General features: G+C 43.3%; 1 protein-coding gene across 1 annotated transcript; it reads right to left on the bottom strand.

The window, feature by feature from the left end:
• Positions 1-610: 610 nt before the first annotated feature.
• Positions 611-10,078, bottom strand: psme1 (proteasome activator subunit 1). The gene is made up of 11 exons (XM_060921002.1): positions 9,805-10,078; positions 9,662-9,694; positions 9,510-9,572; positions 7,722-7,823; positions 5,430-5,478; positions 5,185-5,285; positions 3,707-3,775; positions 3,536-3,603; positions 2,850-2,904; positions 920-1,006; positions 611-823 (listed from the first exon to the last, which is right to left on the bottom strand). Exons 1-11 carry the CDS (start codon positions 9,841-9,843, stop codon positions 743-745), a joined length of 747 nt encoding a protein of 248 aa, XP_060776985.1. The 5' UTR covers positions 9,844-10,078; the 3' UTR covers positions 611-742.
• Positions 10,079-17,451: the final 7,373 nt, after the last annotated feature.

The raw sequence follows: 17,451 nt of genomic DNA, 5'->3' as shown, positions 1-17,451 counted from the left end.
TGTTTATTTCTGTAATATCTGACAAAATATCAGGCCATTCTGTGGCTGGGAAGTTATTTAATTTGAGGGGATTAAAACAAATAATGTGCATGAAATCGCGCAGTCAAGCAGACAGAGGAAGTCCGTATGCGCATGCGCAGGTTTACCATCATTCTGTCGCTAAACGAACAGCTGATCACACCGAGGTGCTCGCTGAGCGCCGATATTTATTAGCTTGGTCCTGCGTTTCCTTTCCTTCGGGTATAACATAACGTCTTTTCTTCTCGCTTTAGTCGGTCTTTCACATTTCATTCGCACACTCACGTCCTCCATTTTTCTCTCCTGTTTCAAACTTGGATCCCACAATGCCTCCTTGTGCGAACGGGGAAAGCCCAGTAATTGGGTGTCGGGGAAAATTCTTTTTATAACCTACACTTGAAAAATCTGAAAGGCCGTCTAGATTAAAGCGATAAATATAATATAGTTTATATATTAATATAGTAATAATCATTTTAACATTCGGTTGAATCTAGATGCTGCGTCTGAAAGATTTTGCTCAAATATACAATGAACATAATGACAGTTTTTTTGTTTCCTTGAGTATAAAAAAAACTGAAGCATTCAAAGAATGTACACAATGTCACTGCTTTATTATGTAAAGATGAACAAAGGCGATTTCACATCTGTCTCCGCTTTGTGAGGAAGCATCACAAACCGAAATCTAATATGCAATATTTAAACAAGTGTTGATGGTGTTTGTTTCTCAGTAGATAAGAGCTTTACAATCTCCTCTGGGCTTCTTAATCTTGTCATAGTTCTTGCTGATGACGTCAAACAGCACAGCCTGGAATTAAAACCACAATCGATCAACACGTCGAGAGTCACGCTGCAGCGTGTCACAGTCAAACACCAGTGTAGAAGATTGTGTGTCAAAACGTACGTATGTATTGCGAATCTCCAGAACCACGATGCGCAGCTCACAGTACTGGTGCTGATCCAACTCGTGAACAAGCTGTCTGTAATCACCCTGTAGTAATGCAGTCGTGAGGACACATGAATGCAGTCTAGTAGACCGAAGCTAATATCTGATTTTAAAATGCAAATGTAACAAGAAATGGATAAAAAGTAACCTAGCTGTAATGGGTTAGGGTTAGGACATCATTTCTATTGTAACGATTCATACGTGGACTTGTAGGGCAGACATTCCGCATAAACAGATTCAGAAACATCTTCACATTTGTTGCCTGCATAAGTATTCACTCCTCTGGGCCAGTACTTGGCAGAACCACCTTTGGCTGCAATTACAGCTGCAGGTCTTCAGGGATTTGTCTCGATCAGCTTTATACAGCTTGATCCTGATAAAAAACGGAGATGAAAAGCCTGCCCACTACATGATGCTCCCACCACCATGCTTCACTGTCTTGGGATTCCGTGACAATTGAGGTATTTCGCCTGACGTCACACTATAATGACAGGCGTACTAACACCTTCTGCGCGCTTCGGCAGCGCATTGATATCTGAGCTCCGTATCAGTGCGCTGCCGAAGCGCGCAGAAGGTGTTAGTACGCCTGTCATTATAGTGCGGACTTTCCACAGCATAGAAAATCGCTACGTTTCAATTTGTGTAACTGAACTTGTTTCATATCACTGGTCATATAAACCTATGTAAACAGGAAAAACGCGGAAGAGTTTGGTCGCATCTAACTACAGCCCCAAAAAATACCATTGGCCATGCTGAGCCTAGCTACATTGCTAACAGGAGTGACAGCGCGTCTGACTGACTGGGAGGTCGCACAAAGCTCGGAGAGGTACGGAGCAGCTCGTCTCAATTCAGATAAGAGCATATTTCATTATGGAAGTACGGTGGACTGTTCCTTTAAGGAAGGAGTCTCCAGTGTCCGCGCTTTGTAACGCTTTACGTTTTCCTCCAACTTCAGGACATACACTACCGTTCAAAAGTTTGGGGTCACTTTGAAATGTCCTTATTTTTGAAAGAAAAGCACTGTTCTTTTCAATGAAGATCACTTTAAACTAATCAGAAATGCACTCTATACATTGCTAATGTGGTAAATGACTATTCTAGCTGCAAATGTCTGGTTTTTGGTGCAATATCTCCATAGGTGTATAGAGGCCCATTTCCAGCAACTCTCACTCCAGTGTTCTAATGGTACAATGTGTTTGCTCATTGCCTCAGAAGGCTAATGGATGATTAGAAAACCCTTGTACAATCATGTTAGCACAGCTGAAAACAGTTGAGCTCTTTAGAGAAGCTATAAAACTGACCTTCCTTTGAGCAGATTGAGTTTCTGGAGCATCACATTTGTGGGGTCGATTAAATGCTCAAAATGGCCAGAAAAATGTCTTGACTATATTTTCTATTCATTTTACAACTTATGGTGGGAAATAAAAGTGTGACTTTTCATGGAAAACACAAAATTGTCTGGGTGACCCCAAACTTTTGAACAGTAGTGTAGCAGTTTAAAATTTGCGGTTTCTTCGAAACATGAAACGCTGCCGTTGTTGTTGCCTTATTAGCTTCAAGAGACGGAGGGAACGACTGTTTACAGCTTCTGTAAGTAAGAACAGGAACAAACTTGTTCTGTGGGCGTTCTACAACGTTAAATGTAACTTTCATCAGAAGAAATGCACAAATTTGCTGTGGAATAAGTGGGTGGAAAAAAACACTTGGAGACACTTATTGGAAAGTAATCCACTTTTGAGTCATACTAGTAACTCTGCTTCCTTGCATCACCCCGTTCTTGATGATTTTTCTATTACAGCATGACACCAAGTGATTTATTCCTTCCATATAACCTTCTGAAAGGTCACGTACAGTTCTCTGAAGAAATAAAAATGAGCTTAATCCTCACCACATGTGGTTGTTTGGCAGCCTTGGCCACAGCATCACCTCTCTCGCTGTAATACCTGAACACGAAACAAAACAGCCTTTAACTCAGAACATTGTTATAGGATTAAATCCTAATAGATAAGCTGCTGGAAAACAAAACATATCCTGTATTTTCCACACTGTAACACCAAACCAGGACACTACCCATTACCACCAGCAGAGCTCATCATTTTCTGGAGTTCAACCAGGACATCGGACTGGTTATTCAGCATGTTTGGATCTTGTTTTAAACCACCTCTGTGCCATCCATCCATCCATTATCTGTAACCGCTTATCCTGTGCAGGGTCGCGGGCAAGCTGGAGCCTATCCCAGCTGACTATGGGCGAGAGGCGGGGTACACCCTGGACGAGTCGCCAAATCATCAAACAACCATTCACACCTACGGCCAATTTAGAGCCACCAATTAACCTAACCTGCAAGGCTTTGGACTGTGGAGGAAACCTGCGCAGACACAGGTGAGAACATGCAAACTCCACACAGAAAGGCCCCCGTTGGCCGCTGGGCTCGAACCCAGAACCTTCTTGCTGTGAGGCGACAGTGCTAACCACTACACCACCGTGCCGCCCCTAACTCCGTATCTGACTCTGATACACTACACAAACTTTTTTTTGTTTGCCATTTGTTTGGACACGAGCAGCATCACTTACTTTGTGATCTGCGTCTGGAATCCTTCGATCTTGGTGCGGGTGTTGGTCAGCAGCTCGAATACCTTTTCCTGTAGAATTACAGCCGTTTCATTTGAAAGTCATCATCATGTCAGTAATCAAAATATTTCCATCAAATACGAAAAAACAACAAGTCGCGAATTTGAGAATCACCTGCACGGCGACACCAAAGTTGTTCCCATCCTCAATCCTGGGGATCTGCAGCTGTACCCACATGGACACCTGATGCAGAAGTATCGGATTATCAAACGCATCGTTTCCTATATGAACTGTAGCCGCTAAATTCAGTGTACAGTGCCTTCTATACGTGAACTGAAATGGATTTAATCGTGTTCTCAAAGTCGATCCAATAACCCAGAACTCAACGCGGCTCATCACTCTGAGAACACTATCCCCTCTGTAAAGCATGGCGGTGGTAGCATCATGTTCAGCGGTAATTTTGGCACCTCTGACTAATCCCTGCTTCACCTGGTCACTATGTTTTGGTAGATGTTGTGCTTTTGGCATATTCTTTCCATTAGCGGTGCTCTGCAGGATGCTCAAATTTTGGGAGATGTCTTGAAAACCAAAACCAGAACACTGTTTGAGGACGTTGCCAATTCCTAACCTGTCACATGACAGCTACCAAGCGTTGAGGGTCAAGACTCAATTCTTCTAAGATACACTACCGTTGGGGGCGTCGTGGCTCAGGTGGCTAAGGCACCATACCATAAATCCGGGGACCTGGGTTCGATTCCGACCCGAGGTCATTTCCCGATCCCTCCCCGTCTCTCTCTCCCACTCATTTCCTGTCCTGTCTCTACACTGTCCTATCCAATAAAGGTGAAAAAAAAAAAAAAGATACACTACCGTTCAAAAGTTTGGGGTCACTTTGAAATGTCCTTATTTTTGAAAGAAAAGCACTGTTCTTTTCAATGAAGATCACTTTAAACTAATCAGAAATCCACTCTATACATTGCTAATGTGGTAAATGACTATTCTAGCTGCAAATGTGTGGTTTTTGGTGCAATATCTCCATAGGTGTATAGAGGCCCATTTCCAGCAACTCTCACTCCAGTGTTCTAATGGTACAATGTGTTTGCTCATTGCCTCAGAAGGCTAATGGATGATTAGAAAACCCTTGTACAATCATGTTAGCACAGCTGAAAACAGTTGAGCTCTTTAGAGAAGCTATAAAACTGACCTTCCTTTGAGCAGATTGAGTTTCTGGAGCATCACATTTGTGGGGTCGATTAAATGCTCAAAATGGCCAGAAAAATGTCTCGACTATATTTTCTATTCATTTTACAACTTATGGTGGGAAATAAAAGTGTGACTTTTCATGGAAAACAAACACAAAATTGTCTGGGTGACCCCAAACTTTTGAACGGTAGTGTACATGAAGATAAGTTGTACATCTCTTTGAATGGGTGATGCACCAAAGGGCAATATCAAACATTCAAAGGAAAGCGCTGACTGCCCTCTTCTACATACATGAGCTCAAACACGGGCAAACACTTCTCCGTTATTTCTGTTTGCTCAGTTTTCGAACAAACTCTGGGTTCTTCCAGGAAGAGGATACATCCTGACTTATCCAAGGCACTGTACACAACAAATGAAAGTTGAGTCCAGGTTAAAATCTGAGTTCTTACTGTATTGAGTTTTTCTTTCAGCATCTGAATGTGGGGTTTTATCTCTTTAATGAGATTGTCCACTTTCTCGTTACTGGCGATGGGACCACAGGGAGGACCAGCTGCATCACAAAACGCTCATTTTAGCGAATACTGTATAACTTAATGGATTTAGTTTGGGTCTTGAACAACAAAGTGCAGCTTCACAAGGATGTAGAACAGCCTTTTATAAAATATTAAGTAAAAGATGCTTTTCGGGAATTTACCTTCGTCTTCCTCTTTGTCTTCGGATTTCTTTCCTTCCTTTGCTTGTTTCTGGAAAAAGATGACATGTTTATATACTTTATTTTATCTTCTCTTAACTCAGCAATCATCTGATATTTAATCTGGATACATGTCTGTGATTTTCTATGAAGATGATGCCTTGCATTTGAAAAAAAAAAAAAAGATGTCTGATTGATGCTTTTTGCTGTTTTTATTCTGATAGTGTGCATACCAGTGACCCTCCCCAAGATATTGAACACTTCCCATGTTGCGAAATGAAAAATGGATGCTTCTCGTGTACTTTGTGCTTTTTTTCATTGTTTTTTCAAGTTGTTGCTGGAACATTACTTCACCCCAAGCTGAAAGAAAACCCAGCGTTTCTTCTCTACTCTCCGACTGCTCGGACGCCATGCTGGGAATGGATCGCGATCATATGATCACAAACGTCCAGCTTTGGAGAAAAGACGACCGGTGAGAAAATACAACTCACTCCTTCTGATGTCATTTTATTGCTGTGAGAGCTTTATCACTGAAGAGACATCTCAAAAATGTACTACCGACGTTGCCCTGATAAGCTAATCCAATCCAAGTAGGGCTTCAGAGTGTAGTGTTTGCACCAGATGGCGAATGAGAAAAGAAGCTCTTACTGCTTTGCATCTGAGCTGACGGTGAAATCTAGCGGAAATTTTTTCTCTTGTTAAACGCCATTTAACTTTTCGCACGTAGAAAGAAAATATGACATTAAAGGCATTTATTTGAGAAGCACTTTTGTTATCCATCCATTATCCGTAACCGCTTTTCCTGTGCAAGGTCGCAGGCAAGCTGGAGCCTATTCCACCTGACTGTAGGCGAGAGGCAGGGGACACCCTGGACACATGACCAGATCATCACAGGGCTGACACATCAAGACAAACATCCATTCACACTCACGGTCAATTTCGGGTCACCAATTATCCTAACCTGCATGTCTTTGGACTGTGGGGGAAACCGGAGCACCCGGAGGAAACCCACGCAGACACGGGGAGAACATGCAAACTCCACACAGAAAGACCCCCGTCAGCCGCTGGGCTCAAACCCAGAACCTTCTTGCTGTGAGGCGACAGTGCGAACCACTACACCACCGTGCCGCCGCATTTTTAAAAAAATATTTTTTGGAATTCTCTTTCAAATTCTCAAATCAAATGCTCTGACCAAAAAGACAAGAAACAAATCTGTCGTCTGTGGCAGTTGCAGGGCTGTAAAATGTCCGTCAGGTCTGAATGAATGTTTGGAAGCCTCCCTACATCATTGTGCGTGACTGGATTCTTCCGTAAGGCCAGGCAGACCTATCGCAAACCTCTTATGAAAGCTAGCAAGTTTGTCAACAGCTGCAAGAACTAACAATAGCCATGTTTTGTTGTTTTCTGGCATGGGAATGAGTCATGAGGTCGTTGGATATGACAATGACACTCTACACTCTCCTCCCACTCTTTCGTCGACTAATCAGGCAGTTTGTGTTCATGTGTTTTGGAGGAGTAGCTTTGGAAGGAGCGTGGCGGGATATTTTCACTTGGACACGTTCAAAATCTGGCTGGTTTCTCCAGAATCACCTACCCTGACTTTAACGAACACGTTAGCACCAGAAGCACTCATGTCATCACAAACATTTCAACATAAAGACCTTGAATGTATCTCATGGTGGAATATTTTCTTGAAATTGACCACAACTAGGCGGCACGGTGGTGTAGTGGTTAGCGCTGTCGCCTCACAGCAAGAAGGTCCTGGGTTCGAGCCCAGCGGCCGACGAGGGCCTTTCTGTGTGGAGTTTGCATGCTGTCTGCGTGGGTTTCCTCCGGGTGCTTCGGTTTTCCCCAAAGGCATGCAGGTTAGACTAATCTGGTAGGTGTGAATGGGTGTCTATGTGTCAGCCCTGCGATGACCTGGCGACTTGTCATCGCCAGGTGTACCCCGCCTCTCGCCCACATGACCACAACTACGTCTTCTTTGACCGGTTAGTGTGTCCGCCTCTCGACCAGGAGATCGTGAGTTCTACTCGTAGTCGGGTCATACCAAAGACCATCATAAAAATGGTACCTATTACCGTCTGGTAAGGCACGCTGCAATACAAACTCGTGTGGGGAAGTCAAGCTCTCGCGGTTACCAGAGGACTAGTCCCCCACTCTGGCCAGAGTCCGAGGGCTATCGAAACAGAGATCGGCACTGCACCCGTACGCTTAAGGAGTTGGTTAGTACAGGGACAGGAGACTGCCTGGGAAGACCAGATTCTGCCGTGAGAAGGACTTTGACTTGACTACCTCTTCTTTCTTCTTTCTCTTCAGCTCCTCTTTGGCAGGGTCGGGTATCGGGATGTCCAGCGGCGCTCTGAGAGCAGAAAGGTCTTCCAAAACCAGCGATGCCTGAAGACAGACATTTTATCATCATAAATACTTGTTAATCTGTGATAACTTGAATACAACCCCGATTCCAAAAAAGTTGGGACAAAGTACAAATTGTAAATAAAAACGGAATGCAATAATTTACAAATCTCAAAAACTGATATTGTATCGACAGTAGAACATAGACAACATATCAAATGTCAAAACTGAGACATTTTGAAATTTCATGCCAAATATTGGCTCATTTGAAATTTCATGACAGCAACACATCTCAAAAAAGTTGGGACGGGGGCAATAAGAGGCTGGAAAAGTTAAAGGTACAAAAAAGGAACAGCTGGAGGACCAAATTGCAACTCATTAGGTCAATTGGCAATAGGTCATTAACATGACTGGGTATAAAAAGAGCATCTTGGAGTGGCAGCGGCTCTCAGAAGTAAAGATGGGAAAAGGATCACCAATCCCCCTAATTCTGCGCCGACAAATAGTGGAGCAATATCAGAAAGGAGTTCAACAGTGTAAAATTGCAAAGAGTTTGAACATATCATCATCTACAGTGCATAATATCAAAAGATTCAGAGAATCTGGAAGAATCTCTGTGCGTAAGGGTCAAGGCCGGAAAACCATACTGGGTGCCCATGATCTTCGGGCCCTTAGACGGCACTGCATCACACACAGGCATGCTTCTGTATTGGAAATCACAAAATGGGCTCAGGAATATTTCCAGAGAACATTATCTGTGAGCACAATTCACCGTGCCATCCGCCATTGCCAGCTAAAACTCTATAGTTCAAAGAAGAAGCCGTATCTAAACACGATCCAGAAGCACAGACGTCTTCTCTGGGCCAAGGCTCATTTAAAATGGACTGTGGCAAAGTGGAAAACTGTTCTGTGGTCAGACGAATCAAAATTTGAAGTTCTTTATGGAAATCAGGGACGCTGTGTCATTCGGACTAAAGAGGAGAAGGACGACCCAAGTTGTTATCAGCGCTCAGTTCAGAAGCCTGCATCTCTGATGGTATGGGGTTGCATTAGTGCGTGTGGCATGGGCAGCTTACACATCTGGAAAGACACCATCAATGCTGAAAGGTATATCCAGGTTCTAGAGCAACATATGCTCCCATCCAGACGACGTCTCTTTCAGGGAAGACCTTGCGTTTTCCAACATGACAATGCCAAACCACATACTGCATCAATTACAGCATCATGGCTGCGTAGAAGAAGGGTCCGGGTACTGAACTGGCCAGCCTGCAGTCCAGATCTTTCACCCATAGAAAACATTTGGCGCATCATAAAATGGAAGATACGACAAAAAAGACCTAAGACAGTTGAGCAACTAGAATCCTACATTAGACAAGAATGGGTTAACATTCCTATCCCTAAACTTGAGCAACTTGTCTCCTCAGTCCCCAGACGTTTACAGACTGTTGTAAAGAGAAAAGGGGATGTCTCACAGTGGGAAACATGGCCTTGTCCCAACTTTTTTGAGATGTGTTGTTGTCATGAAATTTAAAATCACCTAATTTTTCTCTTTAAATGATACATTTTCTCAGTTTAAACATTTGATATGTCATCTATGTTCTATTCTGAATAAAATATGGAATTTTGAAACTTCCACATCATTGCATTCCGTTTTTATTTACAATTTGTACTTTGTCCCAACTTTTTTGGAATCGGGGTTGTAGTTTCCCACAAGATGCGACACATCACCTGGAGCAGGTTGTCCATTTCTGAAATCATCTGAGGGAAGAAAGTTGAGACGAGCTGCTCTGCCTGTGTGTGAGAGAAAATGCGATCGAGTTACAGTCAACGAGAAGTCAGTTTTTTTTTTTTTTTAAAAACACACAGGATCAGGACTTTACCTCTCTGGTGAGCTTCTTTGTAAACCCATCAACCTGGAAAAAACAAACACTGACACGTCAACCTGCAGATCTTTCCTTAAAAGCTGAGATCGGTTAGGACTGGTTTCATGGCCTACGATGACAAATGAAAATCCAGCACTTGCCTGTTTTTTCGACGCAGGACTCATGTCTAATGACGTCATCTTGTTCTGGGGAATGTTTTTCACTCGGATGAAAGCTCTTTCACTGAAATACAGCCTCTCGAATTGTTTTCAAAGCGCCACAGAACAGATTCACGCAGTTACTTGCGAGGAAGCAGAGCCAGAAGCGCCGGAGCTCGTTGCAGAAAGTGAAAGTGAAAGTAAATCCGGTCTGATCCGGAATTCCCAAAAGAGTCGCGCGCGCTGGGGGGAAGCAGCAGCACAGCAGTGAGATGTGACGGGCTAACATGAGAGATTCACTTCCTGGACATCATTAAAATAACTTACCTACTTTCCAGTTGTCCAGTCACAAATTAGAATGAAAAACAAATTTAAATGCTTCCTCATATCAAAGTCTATGTGTTATTTCAAAATAAGAGTAGCCACATAAGAAGGTTTTTTTTTGCTTCACACGACAGAGTGGTGGGGGTGGCCGTGATGGAACCATTATTTATAGCTGCTGTAACATTAGTAACAACAGTGTCCTCCACAATTATTGGCACCCATCTCATCTCAGGGTTGTTTTACAGTCAGGGTACAAAGTTTGTGTCACAGGGGTCCAAAATTCAAATTGATTTTCAAACTGGTTCTTGTAGCAGTTTTTAAGTGAAGGACAAGTTAAAGAACAGATTTCAGGTCATTTTTTGATGGTAGTTTTGTGTAATCTGCTATAATATGGGAGAAACGAATGAAGTGATTCTCGGAGAGGACATTTTTTTTTTTTTGACAATTCGGAATCCGCTACTTCCATAGTGCTTTTAAATATAAGCTTTGTGTTAGTTGTCTCTAATATTTATGTCCCGATATCTTGACCACATTTTAGGATGAAAATAATCATTTTAGATATGTTATTTTATATTGAGGCGGCACGGTGGTGTAGCGGTTAGCGCTGTCGCCTCACAGCAAGAAGGTCCTGGGTAGGAACCCCGGGGCCGGCGAGGGCCTTTCTGTGCGGAGTTTGCATGCTCTCCCCGTGTCCGCGTGGGTTTCCTCCGGGTGCTCCGGTTTCCCCCACAGTCCAAAGACATGCAGGTTAGGTTAACTGGTGACTCTAAATTGAGCGTAGGTGTGAATGTGAGTGTGAATGGTTGTCTGTGTCTATGTGTCAGCCCTGTGATGACCTGGCGACTTGTCCAGGGTGTACCCCGCCTTTTGCCCGTAGTCAGCTGGGATAGGCTCCAGCTTGCCTGCGACCCTGTAGAACAGGATAAAGCGGCTAGAGATAATGAGATGAGATTTTATATTGAAAAATTAGCTGTCTCGGAGAGGACTTTTTTTGATACTAATTTGATCAAAATAGTCTGAAAACTTACTGGCATTCAACATTAAAACTTAACTATGTTTCCAATGATATGGAACCAAATATGTGTTTTATGGTATAAAGAATGATTTAAGTGCATCCCTTTTGGAGCTACCTGTGGTCAAAAAAGCACTTTTTCTAAATGACACGAGTAATTTTGCTAAATCTCATCTCATTATCTCTAGCCGCTTTATCCTTCTACAGGGTCGCAGGCAAGCTGGAGCCTATCCCAGCTGACTACGGGCGAAAGGCGGGGTACACCCTGGACAAGTCGCCAGGTCATCACAGGGCTGACACATAGACACAGACAACCATTCACACTCACATTCACACCTACGCTCAATTTAGAGTCACCAGTTAACCTAACCTGCATGTCTTTGGACTGTGGGGGAAACCGGAGCACCCGGAGGAAACCCCCGCGGACACGGGGAGAACATGCAAACTCCGCACAGAAAGACCCTCGCCGGCCACGGGGCTCGAACCCGGACCTTCTTGCTGTGAGGCGACAGCGCTAACCACTACACCACCGTACCGCCTAAATTGAACATATTATTGTTATTATTATAATTATTACCTCTTGTCAAGATTTGTAAAAAGGGTTAAAAAAAAATCCACCTTTTTGTGAAACCGCTTCATCTCACACAAAAAATGAGAAAAATCCAACCTTTGAATAAAATAAATATTTAAAAAGGCAGCATGGTGGTGTCGTGGTTTGCACTGTCGCGTCACAGCAAGAAGGTTCAAGCCCAGCGGCCGACGAGAGCCTTTCTGTATGGAGTTGTCATGTTCTCCCTGTAGATGCTCTGATTTCCCCCACATTCCAAAGACATGCAGGTTAGGCTAACTGGTGGCTCGAAATTAACCGTAGCTGTGAAGGTTGTTTGTGTCTATGTGTCAGCCCTGTGATGACCTGGCGACTTGTCCAGGGTGAACCCCGCCTTTCGCCCGTAGTCAGCTGGGATAGGCTCCAGCTTGCCTGCGACCCTGTAGAACAGGATAAGCGGCGACAAATAATGGATGGATGGAAGTATTTAAAAAAAAAAACAACCACGTGTGCCAGATAATCCGGAAATGATCATGATAGTTGAGTCGACTGGAGTGTGGAGGAACTTTCAAGCTGTCATCCATGACTTCCTTTTTAACTAAGGAACAAATACAGTATGAGGTGACACAGAGGCCAAATTCCCTCATCATCAACAGGGAAAGGTCAGAGACGAGAACACACGAACCAAATGAGGGAGAAGTGTGTTGACCTTCATAAGTCAGGGAATTGTTAGAAAAAATAGCTACTCGCCTGAAAATGTCCATTTCTACTGTTAGGGCAAAAAAAAAAAGTGGACACCAACTGGGGCGGCATGGTGGTGTAGTGGTTAGCGCTGTCGCCTCACAGCAAGAAGGTCCGGGTTCGAGCCCCGTGGCCGGCGAGGGCCTTTCTGTGCGGAGTTTGCATGTTCTCCCCGTGTCCGCGTGGGTTTCCTCCGGGTGCTCCGGTTTCCCCCACAGTCCAAAGACATGCAGGTTAGGTTAACTGGTGACTCTAAATTGAGCGTAGGTGTGAATGTGAGTGTGAATGGTTGTCTGTGTCTATGTGTCAGCCCTGTGATGACCTGGCGACTTGTCCAGGGTGTACCCCGCCTTTCGCCCGTAGTCAGCTGGGATAGGCTCCAGCTTGCCTGCGACCCCGTGGAACAGGATAAAGCGGCTAGAGATAATGAGATGAGATGGACACCAACTGGAAGTGTTACAAAGTTGTCTGGAAGAGATGCCGAGTTTATTTTGGTAAGTACAGTGAGGAGAAGGGGAAGAGAAGCAAAAAAAAAAAAATAATCCCCAAGGATCACTGTTGGTGAATTACAAGAAAAAGTAAAATCTTGGGGTTTCCAAGTCTCCAAACCCACCATCAGACTCCACCTCCATGCAAATGTCAGCGCCTGAACTTTGTGAAACACGAGTACAGCTTTGACTGGAACCGTGTTCTCTGGTCTGATGGAACAAAAATGGAGCTTTTTTTTTTCAGTAAACACATGCGGTGGGTTTGGTGTAAAAAGAAGGATGGCTATAATGAAAAGAACCCGATCCCAACTGTAAAATATGGTGGAGGTTCTGTGGGGGCTGTTTTTCCTCCAAAGGCCCTGGAAGCCTTGTTCGGGTCCACGGCATCACGGACACCACGAAATGCCAGGACATTTTAAATCAGAATCTGGCTCATCTGAGAGGAAACTAAAACTGGGTCGTCATTGGATCTTCCAGCAGGATAATGATCCGAAGTCAACATAAAAATGGTTCACTGAGAATCACAGAATCAAGCTTCTGCCCTGGCCATCTCAGTCCCTTGAGCTGAACCCCAGTGAAAACCTGAAGAGGAGAGAGAGCGCAAGAGAGGGCCGAGGACCCTGGATGATCTGGAGAGATTGTGTAAAGAGGAAATGGGCTCAGATGCCCTGCTCTGGATCGCCAACCTTATGGCAATGGGAGGGTGTATAAAAAGTATTAAATGCAGGGGTGCCAATAGTAGTGGCATGTGTTTTTCTCATCTCATCATCTCTAGCCGCTTTATCCTGTTCTACAGGGTCGCAGGCGAGCTGGAGCCTATCCCAGCTGACTACGGGCGAAAGGCGGGGTACACCCTGGACAAGTCGCCAGGTCATCACAGGGCTGACACATAGACACAGACAACCATTCACACTCACATTCACACCTACGCTCAATTTAGAGTCACCAGTTAACCTAACCTGCATGTCTTTGGACTGTGGGGGAAACCGGAGCACCCGGAGGAAACCCACGCGGACACGGGGAGAACATGCAAACTCCGCACAGAAAGGCCCTCGCCGGCCACGGGGCTCGAACCCAGGACCTTCTTGCTGTGAGGCGACAGCGCTAACCACTACACCACCGTGCCGCCCGGTCCTGGAACATGTTTTGCAGATTTTCCACAACATTAACCGTAACTAAAAATGGATAAAAAGTACGACATGTTGTTATTTAATAACAACATGAGTATTGGCAGATCACTGTGGTATTCGATAAATAATACACAGTTGGGGGATGGGGTTTTTTTTGGGAAAATAATCAACTTCAGCACATCCCCGACTGTTTCACTTGTTACTTATTCTCTGTGCGTTGTGATTTTCATGTTCTGAAACGTCATATCCTAAAATTTTCCTTTTGAACAAAAGGCACATGGACATCTCTTCATTTCATAAAGCATGAAACGACTTCAAGACAGCAGATGATAAAAGAGATTTTCAGTTGTTTATTCAGTCAGGTCAAGTAAATACATTAACAACAATTTCTTAACCTTTCTAAACATCTTTGGTCCAATGTTATGGAATCAATTTTGTGCCAAAATGTTCATACAATACTTTTGAAATATCAAACAAAAACGACAAATCAAAATACAAAAAAAAAAGTCAAATTTTTTTAGACTGGCAAACAAATTATTCGTGTAATCGTGCAAAATATCAGTCTATTACTCTTCAGAAACCTTTTATTTTTGTTCCGCGTCTTTCTCAGTTTTGTTTGGCGTAATTTATTTTGGTTGCGATTCCAGCTTTCTCGTTTGCGCTCCCTGACTTTTTGCTTGCAGTTTTGGCACAAACTTCACGTGTGGGCGGGCTGTCCAGGAATGCATTCCCATTGGCTAACTTGTGTTTGACTGACAGCTACGCTCAGCCATTCCCTACTCGGATTCTGGCGGACTGTTTGACGAGTGACCGATTCATTGACGGTAAACAAGGATCGAGTGGACTTCAGTGGCGACTACGATATCAGGGATTAAAGCAAAAAAAAATCCTGAGCCTGAACTTTGTCGACACAGGCAAGAAACTAATATATATATATATATATATATATATATATATATATATATATATATATGTGTGTGTGTGTGTGTGTGTGTACGTGTTTTGGATTGTGTGTTTATTTTCAAGCCATACCAGGGGGTTTGTGGGGGCATGGGATCAGAGATTGCATGAATGGAAAATTAAATTTGACTTTTGAAAATCCAATACCAAAAACGGCCAGAAGATGGCAAAAGTGCATCTACTATATCTACCACCTGTATGTACCACATTTCTTTTGATATCCAGTTTTGGTGCTCAGCGTTGTCCTTAACAAGTAATAAATTAACCTACAGTCACAAGGTGAACTGTTACAAAGGTAGATGAAATTCAGTATGGCATTTAGAGAGCATTAAAAGTTTTAATAATCTCGCCCAGTCTCCTCCAGCCATGCCCAGCGCCATTTATTTTTAACACCTTTCTCTAGGGTCGTCACATCTGCCCCAGAGTTCACGAACTGCATTTTGCCCACGCCACCATGCAATTCCGTTTTCTCTCTCTCTCCCTCGCCCTTCTCTCCAACACAAAAGTTCATTTATTTTATTTTTTTTACTTTTTACCCTCTCTCCGTTGAATGGAGCCGTAACGGCGCGAGGTGACTTTCCGTGTCGATCTTCAGCACTGCACCGCATCGAAGCAAGGAAGAAATGAGAGGAGGGGGTAAAGGCTTTCCTTAGACCCGCCCCATTCTTCTTCTGATTGGCTAATACTGTCAGTTTCAGAGCGCTCCTTTACTACCATTGGCTGACAAACACAAGAGGGATTTCGACGGTCATTTTTTTTTTTTTTTTTTAATTGCCGTCAATTTATTTTCGATTTATTATTTTTTTAAATCCACGGGCAATCACTACAAACCGGAAATCCGGCATGGTGCCGGAGAACTTTAATCCCTGCGATATTGAATTAATTCAACAAAGTGTAAGTACGGGACAAATGTGTTGTATGTGTTGTAGTAGTACACAAGTCCACTCGACCCTTGTTTACCGTCAATGGATCGGTCACTCGTCAAACAGTCCGCCAGAATCCGAGTAGGAAATGGCCGCAACAGCCTCCGGGGGAATGGCTGAGCGTAGCTGTCAGTCAAACACAAGTTAGCCAATGGGAATGCATTCCTGGACAGCCCACCCACACGTGAAGTTTGTGCCAAAACTGCAAGCAAAAAGTCAGGGAGCGCAAACGAGAAAGCTGGAATCGCAACCAAAATAAATTACGCCAAACAAAACTGAGAAAGACGCGGAACAAAAATAAAAGGTTTCTGAAGAGTAATAGACTGATATTTTGCACGATTACACGAATAATTTGTTTGCCAGTCTAAAAAAATTTACTTTTTTTTTGTATTTTGATTTGTCGTTTTTGTTTGATATTTCAAAAGTATTGTATGAACATTTTGGCACAAAATTGATTCCATACTAATGTCTTTTACATTCTCGTCATTGCAGGTTCACCGATAAGAACAAATGAGTGTAAAAAACCTGGAGAGTGCAACTTCTCTCAAATGCGCAGCAACCACAGGTCTAGCGCCCCTGCTGGCTGTCTACAGTATAACATGTAGCCCCACCCATTCTCATGTATTCCAGTGAAAAAACAGCCCATTTCCCAGGTCACGTTTCTCATCGAAACTGTCTTTCCATCGACAGTGTCTAACTCAAGCAGTTTGTTTCCTCTTTGCTGATGTCTGCACATTTTTAAATTTCCCCCAATAATTAATTTTTAAAACGTTACTCGACTGTATCATAAGAGGGTATGGACACACTTGGGAAGAAAGTGATTGACAGACTTGGTGACGTACTGGACCTTGGTATTCTTTGTTTGCAATCACGTGACTTTTTTGCCTCCTGGTTCACTTCCGGTTTCCAAGTGACGGGCAACAATTAAAGATGGCGTCCAAGCCAAGCAGGTGTCTGTCATCATCTTGTGGAAAACATTCTAGACTGGAACCAAAATGGGGATAGCAAAAAAAAAAAAAAAAAAAACAACCATTTGCACGATGGATTGGACCTGCATGGCTTAAAATGGACGGACTTTTCAAAAAGCCAATTTCAACAACTTTCCAAACATCCAGTTTCCGGACATTTCTGATTGTCTGGTCGTCCAAACCATGTTTTACACAAAGATTCAAATGAAAGCTCTGAAAAAATCTTGAAGCCGATAACTTTTTCGGTTGTGGTTGGGTTCATGACGTTGGTAGGAATAAGACTTCTAAAGGACCATAATCGTCTTATTTTTTGCGAGGGTGAGCAACGTAAGCCGAAGTGTAGTACCTCTGTGATTCGAGTCGAGTCATGACATTTCAAACGTCGCTCAGACTTACGATTGGACAACCTGAAAAAATACGTAAACAATCGCGTTTCAATCGAGGCCGACCTCCCAACTAATTTCATCGTTTTATCAATGGTTTCCTCAAGAAAACTCATTTAACTTTAGAAGTCTTGATTTTAGATCCATAAATTTGATGTACGTCCCGTTAACAAA

Source organism: Neoarius graeffei, chromosome 5, assembly GCF_027579695.1.
Source record: "Neoarius graeffei isolate fNeoGra1 chromosome 5, fNeoGra1.pri, whole genome shotgun sequence".
Taxonomy (NCBI): Eukaryota; Metazoa; Chordata; class Actinopteri; order Siluriformes; family Ariidae; genus Neoarius; species Neoarius graeffei.
The sequence above is the reverse complement of the archived record's forward strand: the minus strand, read 5'-3'. Positions and strand labels throughout refer to the sequence as shown.